This window comes from Chenopodium quinoa, unplaced genomic scaffold (genome assembly GCF_001683475.1).
Source record: "Chenopodium quinoa cultivar QQ74 unplaced genomic scaffold, ASM168347v1, whole genome shotgun sequence".
NCBI lineage: Eukaryota > Viridiplantae > Streptophyta > Magnoliopsida > Caryophyllales > Amaranthaceae > Chenopodium > Chenopodium quinoa.
The window spans coordinates 91,353-100,773 of NW_018743466.1; the positions used below are offsets into that span (position 1 = coordinate 91,353).

Here is a 9,421-nt window from a genome sequence, read left to right on the forward strand (position 1 = left end):
CTTGAATTCTCTCATATTTTATTTACTTGTATTTTTATTTAGGAAAAGTCCATTTTTAAAATTTAATTTTTTTTAGGAAAAGTCCATTTTTAAAATAAAATAAAATTATTGCGCGATGAAGTCCGCAACCAACGCATCAAGTTCGTTTCCGAGATCGCGACCGAAACCGCATTTTCAAACCATGATAAGGGGTAATGTAATCAAATCAAATGTATGGAATTATGGAAAAAAAGTCAGCACTAGGTCATACAAAAATGAATTTGGGGTGGCCAATCATGAGTATAGCACAGGCATGGCATGACACCAGGGTTGAATGGAGGCCATATATAATGCCTAGGCCAAGGTTACAACAGTGTAGTACAAATTAAGAAAAATGAGTGTTGGCTCAGCTTGGGCATAGACTAATTATTTTCATACTACCATCAAGATTGTAAAGTTTAGCAGAGAGAGGAATGATGAAAACTGATGCACTAGGTTGTGCGCAATGCAAAAGCCAAATATTTCTTAAGACAGTTGCCAACAGGCGACAAGTGACAACGAACTACAGCAAGAAGCACGGGCAGCATAGACCCACTCTTAACTATGCATATAACGCCATATTGCTATGAACCAAGCTAGTCAGCAGCCACTCAAAGTGTACACGCGAAAGCCCAAATCAGAAGCACAAGGCACAAGCAGAGCACAAGCACAGCAGCAGCGTGACAGCAACAAGACAAAAATTGACCACTAAGAATTATGGGAGATGTCTGAATTTATGTGAAAGCCACATAGGCAGTAGATGACAAAAATATTGATTATATTAAGGTAATTTGTAAGAGTAATGCTTGGTATAAAAGGGGAAAGTAGGGTATGAGAATCTTATGCCGATTTTGATGTTAATCATAGAATAGTAAGTAGCAGTAAGGTACTCCAAGTTCAATCTTGAAATTAGCCATCTTTATTTAGCTTAACCTTGTAGCTGTTATTACAATATTAATCGAAAAAAGTTCCAAGTTTTTTCCCTCTATTTCGTGAGTTACTCTTACATTGAGTGCCTTGAGTTCCGAGTCTACAACACATATTACGATTGAATGTGATACATATATATTACGATTGAATGTGATACATATATATGCCACCCTCATCCCCTCATTTAAACTACACCCTAACATTGTAAACACTTCAAAATCTCATCAATAGATTTTTTATAAAAAAACCACTAATCTTTTCTTTTCTTTTGTTCATACTTGGATGTTTAAACTTAAGATTCTTAATTTATAATGTTGCAACCCTCACCCCTGAGCAGAAAGAGCTCATTCAGCTAAGGAAGAAGGTATTGGAGCTGGAAGCTCATAACCTGAATCGAGAATGGAGTGTGGAGGAAATAACCCCTACTAGAGTCAGCCCGGAGAAGCGAGTCCCACGCAGCAGGTCACCGACCTTAGAGAAAGGACCCAGCCCAGAGAAAGACAAACGAGCGCGAATCCAGGTTGTTCCAGATGATTCCCCATTTTGCCGGGAGATTCTGGAGGAACCAATGGAGAAAGTAAAGATGCCAAGCTGCAGATACAACGGAACCACAACACCCAAAAGCCACATGTCAGCTTTTGAGAACCATATGGTACTTTACACTATGACAGACTCAGTCTGGTGTAAATCTTTCCCGCCGACCCTGGAGGGGCTGGCAGCGGAGTGGTATGGAGCCATTCCCAAATGTTTCATATACTCGTACTGCCAGTTGAAGAGAATGTTCATGGAGCATTTCATAACCCTGGTAGACCGAACCAAGATGACAACCGAGTTGATGTCGTTGGTTCAAGGGAAAGACGAGCCCCTAAGGGAGTTCATCACCAGATTCAACAAGGAGGCAACAACCATCCCAAATATGAGCCAGGAGGTAGCGCTACTAGCAATGCAGAGTGGCTTACTACCAGGATCACCGTTCAGAGCGTATATGGGGCGTAAGAGCCTCAAAACACTTGCTAAAGCGCTTGGCAAAGCACACGAGTTCATCAAAGCAGACGAGACTGACAAAGCAATGCTGGGTAGGAAAGCACCTGGTGACTTTGTTAAGCAGGCAGAGGTCACCCGGGCAGAGAATACACCCAGGGTGGACCAGCCGAGCAGGGCTGAGCAAAACTGCAGAGAAGCAGACAGGGCAGTAGGACTGAGAAGGTCAGACCCAAAGAGAGGGCCAAGGCCTGGGAGGTTCGACCAATATACTCCATTAACCCATTCCAGGTCTCATATATTCAGCGTGAACAAAGCTGATGACAAGTGGCAGAGACCCCCGAGGATGGTTAACAAAAATCGTGATACCAGCAAGTAGTGTGACTTCCATAGGGACCATGGTCACACCACTGAAGAATGCACACATTTAAAGGACAACATAGAAGACTTGGTCAAGAGAGGGTACTTGAATCAGTTTAAGCAGCGCGATGATCCTCCCAGAAGGAGGGATGAGGATAGAGCGGGTCGCCTTGACCGCAGAGGAGGTCATAGGGGCCCAGCCGGAGATAGAGACATAGATGGCAAGCCAGAAGGCAGGGTGTATGTGATCAGCGGGGGCCTAGTACATGGGGGAACAGTCAACAGAGCGCGGGCTGACCTGCGGGCGATGATACACCAAATAAATAACAATGATAAGCGTAGATGGACACCTCTTCCCCCGCAGCCGCAGGCCACGTTTGCCGAGTATGACCAGAAGGGCATAATTTACCCCCATGATGACCCGCTGGTGGTGACAATGAGAATCACAAACTGGGAGGTGGATAGAATACTGATAGACGGAGGCAGCTCAGCCAACATCATATACATCAGTGCGTTCAACGAGCTGAAGTTGGACAAAAAAGACCTGAAGAGGGTGAGCTACGAAGTCACCGGGTTTAATGGATCAGGGCTTACCCCGGAAGGTAAAATCGAACTCTCAATCCGTGTAGGGGAAAGATCAAGAAGGCGTGATGTCCGGGCAGAGTTCCTCGTGATAAACTCCCCTTCACCTTAAAATGTGATCATGGGAAGACCACTCATCCACAAGATAGGCGGGGTGGTATCCACCTATCACCTTGCCATGGCCTACACAACTGATGAGGGACGGTCAGCAAAGCTCAGGGGAAGTCAGAAGATAGCCCAGCTATGTTACATAACCGCCCTAAAGCAGCCCGCAAAAACAAGATAGCAGCCTGGTTCTGAGAGAAGGTCCGCTGAACAACCTGAGAGGAAGTCAAGGAAAAGGAAGCGTGAAGAATATCACAGGGAAAAGGATAAGCAGAAGTTAACAATGGAGAACTTTGACCTTGCAAAAGAGGAATGGTCAGGCCACTTCCCAGTGGGGAGCATGTGTAGGGAATATTTCAAGCGTTAACCCCCTAGCTAGAACCCCACTATGATCATACACTAAAGTACGGTGGCGTCCAAAGGGAAAGAAGATAGAGCAAAAGAGTCGCCAGCAAGTTTTAGGAACTTGTAAACCGTTCACGAGGTGAAGGTTACACCCCTTAACAATCCAAGAGATCGTCAACTCCATAAGGTCTTGAACCAAATAGGGTTCGGGGATGAAGGTACAAATCTAACCTAAAAGAGATTGAACCTGCCCTAATAATAGGCCTCTACTTTATTCTGATCGTATTCATGTGCGCTTTCTGACTAACATGCAATCAATAGGATTAACCTAAACCTGTTTATCTATGTTGGTTGAATATAATGCACAAATAAAAATATTATTGGCGATCACTTGAATTATAATCATGTTAACCCTAAACAAGATTATTAATTATCTTATTAAGCATGATTACAAGTACCAATTCCCTTTGAACATGCATAAAAGGTGTGATCAAGCAATAACAATAAATATCAAGCAACATATTAATCATAAATTATAATCAAAATAATCATAATCATAATAAAAAACAATAATTATTATAACAATTATAATAAAAATAACCATGTTAAAGCATAATGATAGCAAGATCCTAGGCATGATACTAACAAGATTAATAACAAACCCTAGCATGTCACTAAACAATAAAAATCAAAGCTTTAACCCAAACATGATACAAACAATCATAAATATTAGGAAGAACATAAAAGGCATCATACTTTTAATCAAACTTAATATTAAAGTTACCCTAGACAGTACATGATACTAGGAATTTATTGTTGTCACCCTAAACATCAAATTAAGGAAAACATCCTAACATTAGGAATCAAAATAACAATCTAAGCATGATTTCTATATCATAATATCAATTAAACCATTAAAGTACTTACTTGGATGCCTCGTACCTCTTTCTAATAACAAAATACACACGTTAGTAACTTCAAGGAAAATAATAATTAAAACAATTAAATTAAATAATTGAAATAGAGATTTGGGACCAAACCCTCAGAAATTAAACCTTTCACGTCTAGGGCGAAGGCAACTTTGAATATGGCTAGGTGTTTCTAGATCTAATGAGTGCGAAATTTTTATATTTGTGAAAATCTAGTTTAGAAAAGAGAGAGAGAGTAATCAAAAAAATTTGATGAGAGTTGGTAAAAATAGAGAGAATCGGTGATTGTAGGTGAATGTGGATGTATCAAAACGGAGTTTTTACGACGTTATTTATAAAGAAAATCAGCTTAAAGATAAAATATCAAAACAGAGTTCTGGCGCAGATAAGAATTAATTAGCGCCAACGCTGGATATTGGCGCCAGACACTAACATTGGCGCCAAGCGCCAATGCTAGCGCCAGGCGCTACAGCTGGCGTTTGGCGCTGATTCAGAAATTCATGCATTTTCTTTAAATCAGATAAAAATTGCCGTACAGGAGGATAAAATTGTATTTTCCTCAAAAATGCTCTTTGATTTTAATTAAAACTCTGAAAAGTCAACAAAAGTCTATTTATCAATGCTAATTGAATTAGGAATGAAAAGAACCTTCTAGAAGAATCTAGAAGACTAAAACCATTCCTAATTGCATTAGGAATGATAAATCTATATTAGGCCCTCCCCTAGATCATTGGGCCGCATATAAGACTCAAACCGGACCCAGTTCAGTAATTTGGCCATAATTTCCTCAATTTTCATCGGAATTGGGCTTATAATATATCGTTGGAAATTTCTTGTCAAGCCCCATCCAACTACACTACTATTGGACCCATATCATGGACCAACCAAACTGGATTGGCTGTTTTCTTAAAATAAGTTTTCAAAAACAGAGAGAAGAGAAAAGAAATTAAAACTATCCGCAACACTAAACTTTCCACACTTTCGCTTCATTTGATTATGATTCGACGGGAAAGGTACTCATTACTGGGTTTAGTTTTAAGGAGACACAAATGGGTGTCTACAGAAGCCCCCACTTTGACCGAGTTTGTAGATACGCGAGTTTCGAAAATAAAATTCAATGTATCGATAGGGACAGAGAATGATTCAGAATGTTCTGCGATCCTAAATCACTCTTGTAATGCCGATACCTGCAAACTAGCGTTAGTTAAACAGATAAAAGAGTTAAGAAACGCGTATCTTGCACCTTCGAGCACACGTCTCTGAAAGTAACCGATTTGCTGCCGTATTCTGTTTTGATGACCTCCTGCCAAGAGAAAGCCATCCCGCTTGAAAACCGCTATGCTTGTAACTGCCTCCAATATTGAAGATTTCTTTGCTTGAAACGATCCTCTTCCACTTTGATAATATTCCACGTCCAAGGGAATACTATCGAAGACAATTTGGCTTGAAATCACCTTCAGTTGTTTGTGACAAATCTCCACAATCTATGGGGAAGCCATCTTGCTGTTTCGATGTTCACTCGTCTCTGAACAAAGAGCTTATTTTTTTTATATGTCCACACGCCTCTGAACAAAGAGCTTCTTTTTTTGATATGTCCACGCGTCTCTGAACAATAGAGCTTCTTTTTTTTTTAAAATATGAACTTCTGAATGATGTGTCCACGCGTCTCTGAACAAAGAGCTTGATAATAGGATGCCCACGCGTCTCCGAGCAAAAGAGCTTGAAATACATGTCCACGTGTCTCTGAACAAAGAGCTTTTGAATGATATGCCCACGCGTCTCTGGAGCAAAAGATCTTGAAAGAAATGTTCACGCGTCTTTCAACAAAAGAGCTTGAAAATTGGATGCCCACGCGTATCTGAGCAAAAGAGCTTGATACTTGAACGTTTGTTGCGATAATATTCTGAAGAAAAATTTCCGAAGACCAACGCTTGTCGATCTCTAAAGCTCGCTCGAACTTTGCTTCCGCTATGCCAGTACGTCGGTGTCTTCGTGATGAGCCAATTCTTAGGCGCTTTAAGCCAAGTGAGACGATCTTTCATCAGGTCGATCACTTATTGTGATTGTAATCAAACTGACTACTTAATCATGTCAAATCGCTTATAGGGGCTAACTGGCGTACCCAAGGAACCCGAAATTGCTGTATGAGGTCGACATAACCTTTCTGAGAGGTTTCGAGCTCTGTCGCTGCTGAAATATCTCTGGCGCCAAGAATCGGCTCTGTCGTCAGACACTGTGATCTAGCGCCAGGCGCTAAAAACTATTGCCAGACACTAGATGTTTTCTTCTGGCGCTGGAGTAGGGTCCTCCCTATTCTGCTGCACCTGTATTTATTTTTTACTATAGGACTTTGCTAATCTCTTTAATTATCTTAAGGTTGACCTAAGGTTTAGCATTGCTTGACTCATTGACTTGACACGACTCAAGGCATAAACTTGACTCGCTGTGATTGACTCGAGGTTGACTCGACTCGAAGTGAAATGACACGTGTGACTCATGACCCGTGTGTGCATTGTATTATGATTGTGCGACTCGAAAATACAAAAAAGCAAAAATTTTCCGTCATTTTTGTGGAGGGTACCGACTTTCTCCCGAAAAAGAAAGACGCGAAAAAAGAATCGAAGTGTTTGAAGGTGCATGTTGAATGAGCTTAGTCAAATGTTGTTTGATACTATCTCTTAAGGTGCAAGGATTAATCAATCCTAGGCTATCTCAATGGTTGACTCAATGATGAAAGCATTTGGGTGACTTAGGCACGGAGGCTAAGCACTTCATACTTCGTGATACAATGACAATTATGATTGATGAGTGATGTTGTTATGACAAGCCATGCCTCAGCGTTGTGTTAAGATTTCATGACAAAGGGTTCCTAAAAGGAAAGTATATTTGTTCATGTATCTGTGCGGTGTGTGAAAGTGACACTTAGGCTAGGCCGCAACAGCTAAGTGTGTGGAAAGATATTATTTCTTAAAAGAGTCAACTGGTGGTGACTCTTAGGCTAGGTAAGCTAATAATGTAGGGATCAAGCCCCCAAGTCTAGCTCTACATGAATAGGAATGAGCATTGGAGATCCCTTGATATGATCATGGTGTGTGAATGCATATTTATTACGGCCGCACCTCGATGTGAGGTTGCCTATGTATCCGTTAGGAATCAGGCTGAACGTAGCTCTAGCCGAACCTCGCACAAGTGTGTGTACCTCAAAAAGGTCTTTTTAAGGGTTGTAATGTGGTTAGGCTAAAGTTATAGAAGAGGGGGATAAAGGCTCAAGACCCTAGATAAGCCCCCAAGGTGTGCAACTTTGTTTTTGAATATTTGTATTTTCATGCTTGAGGTTTTCTACTCTTTTTTTAGCTCTTTTATTTTTTTGCTTTAGCATTTATTTCATTTTTATAAGTGTGGGCAACCCGATCATGCGGTCTATCACTCACTTGGCATTCATGTTTCTTAGGCACGGTACCGAGCACTCGATAAGAGACGCAATCTGAGACGTGTTCATATCGAAGACATGTTTATGTCAAAGACATTGGAACACTTGCCCGTTTGTACACTTTTATTATTTTCTATTTATTTTTTATTTATTTTGATCTTTAGAAACACTCAAGCTTTTTATGATATTGAAAACTGCATAAGTTGCACACTATACCATCCCAAGGTTAGGTAGATGTAGGTTGAAGAAAGAAAGGTCTATCGTTAGACGAGGCTCAAAGTGGTTTATGAAGAAAGGATTGTAAATTAGAAAGGTTAAAGGCAATATGATGTGGCTACAAGGGGTGCCTCAAATCATTGGTATACCTTGTGTTTAGTTCGACATGAATTTCTTTTTTTTGTTTTTTTAAATGCAATGCGATGATCATATGCAAGGAAATAAATGCTCATTTTATTAAAAGGGGAAAAGAATGAATCTACAAAATTAATCTAAAGGAAAAGAAAGGTGCCTATGCTAATTTTATTGGGGAAAGGATAAATAAAGAAAAAGAAAAAAGATGTCATGAAATCTCGTCGTTTGAAGCTCACCTTATGTCTTGTATTGTTTGCTTTTATCATCACTCGCTCTTCTTGTTAACTGGAGGTATGGGAAGCTTGTTATTATCAATCAAATGTTGGATGGCCTCCTTTAGCTTCCAACAGCTCTCAGTAGCATGACCCCTACCTTGATGGTACTTGCAGCGCACATTTGGATTCCAACTAGGCAACCTCTACTCAAGCGGGGGATCTTGAAGAGGTCTAATAGGAGTAATGATTCCCTTGGCATGGAGTCGATCAAAAGCGTCATCGTAGCTAATTCCAATAGGGGTAAAATCCTTTTTTTTTGTTTCTTTCTAAATCCTCGATTATCCATGGCTAAGATCTCATTAAGGTCGAAAGTACCAAGACTATTACTAGAGTAGGTGTTTTCGGAAGAAGAAGAATAGTCGTTCTTCTTCCCTTTACAGCCACTGTTACTATCATTACTAATCTTGGCCTTCTTGTCGCGCGGAGGAACATGAAGGAGATTTGAATCAATGAAATCTTGAACACGATCCTTGAGGGCGAGACACTTTTCAGTAGTGTGACCGCGACCTCTATGGTACTGACAATAGGAATTTGGATCCCAATTGGGAAACGTTTTTCAGATGGAGGGTCTTGACTGGGACCAATGAAGTGAATATGACCCTGATCATGAAGACAGTCAAAAGCTTCATTGTAAGTCATTCCTATTGGTGTGTACTCTTCAATGGTCCGTTTTTCCCGTGTCTTAGGAGCATTGAGTTCTTCATTAATCCCTTGGCGAGAATTTTGTTCGATAACCATCACCCGATTTGCTAATCCTTCTACCACGTTCAAGAGCATGGCAACGACATCTTGCAATTTTCGAACGTCCTCTTTTAGACTTGACGAGTCTTCCCTGGTATTACTAAGAAAAGACTATCATCCTCCCCAATCATGGACACTTCATCGAGAGAGGTTATATAAGCTGTCTCGATCATGGGTTCTCCTACAGGTGTGATAAGAAGTGATGGATCGAAGGGTGTTTGATCTCCTTCGATGGCTAGAATCTCGGAAGTTTCATTGTTATCGATCAGATCTTGAATAGCTTCTTTAAGTTTCCAACACTCTTCAGTGTCGTGACCCTTTCCTTAGTGATATTTGTAGTGCTTATTAGGATCCCACTTGGGTGGCCTGGCTTC

The 9,421-nt window shown here is 40.6% G+C and overlaps 1 protein-coding gene across 1 annotated transcript; it reads left to right on the forward strand.

The window, feature by feature from the left end:
* Window positions 1-778: 778 nt before the first annotated feature.
* On the forward strand, window positions 779-2,983 carry LOC110739355. Its single transcript, XM_021919818.1, has 3 exons — window positions 779-804; window positions 1,246-2,278; window positions 2,363-2,983. The coding sequence occupies exons 1-3, from the start codon at window positions 779-781 to the stop codon at window positions 2,981-2,983; spliced, it is 1,680 nt and encodes a 559-aa protein (XP_021775510.1).
* The last annotated feature ends 6,438 nt before the right edge of the window (window positions 2,984-9,421 follow it).

Coding starts and splice junctions, on each gene's coding strand:
- LOC110739355 (XM_021919818.1), top strand. CDS start 779: ATGACAAAAATATTGATTATATTAAG. Junction 805..1,245: donor AAAATATTGATTATATTAAG/GTAATTTGTAAG, acceptor TTTAAACTTAAG/ATTCTTAATTTATAATGTTG. Junction 2,279..2,362: donor GGCAGAGACCCCCGAGGATG/GTTAACAAAAAT, acceptor ACACATTTAAAG/GACAACATAGAAGACTTGGT.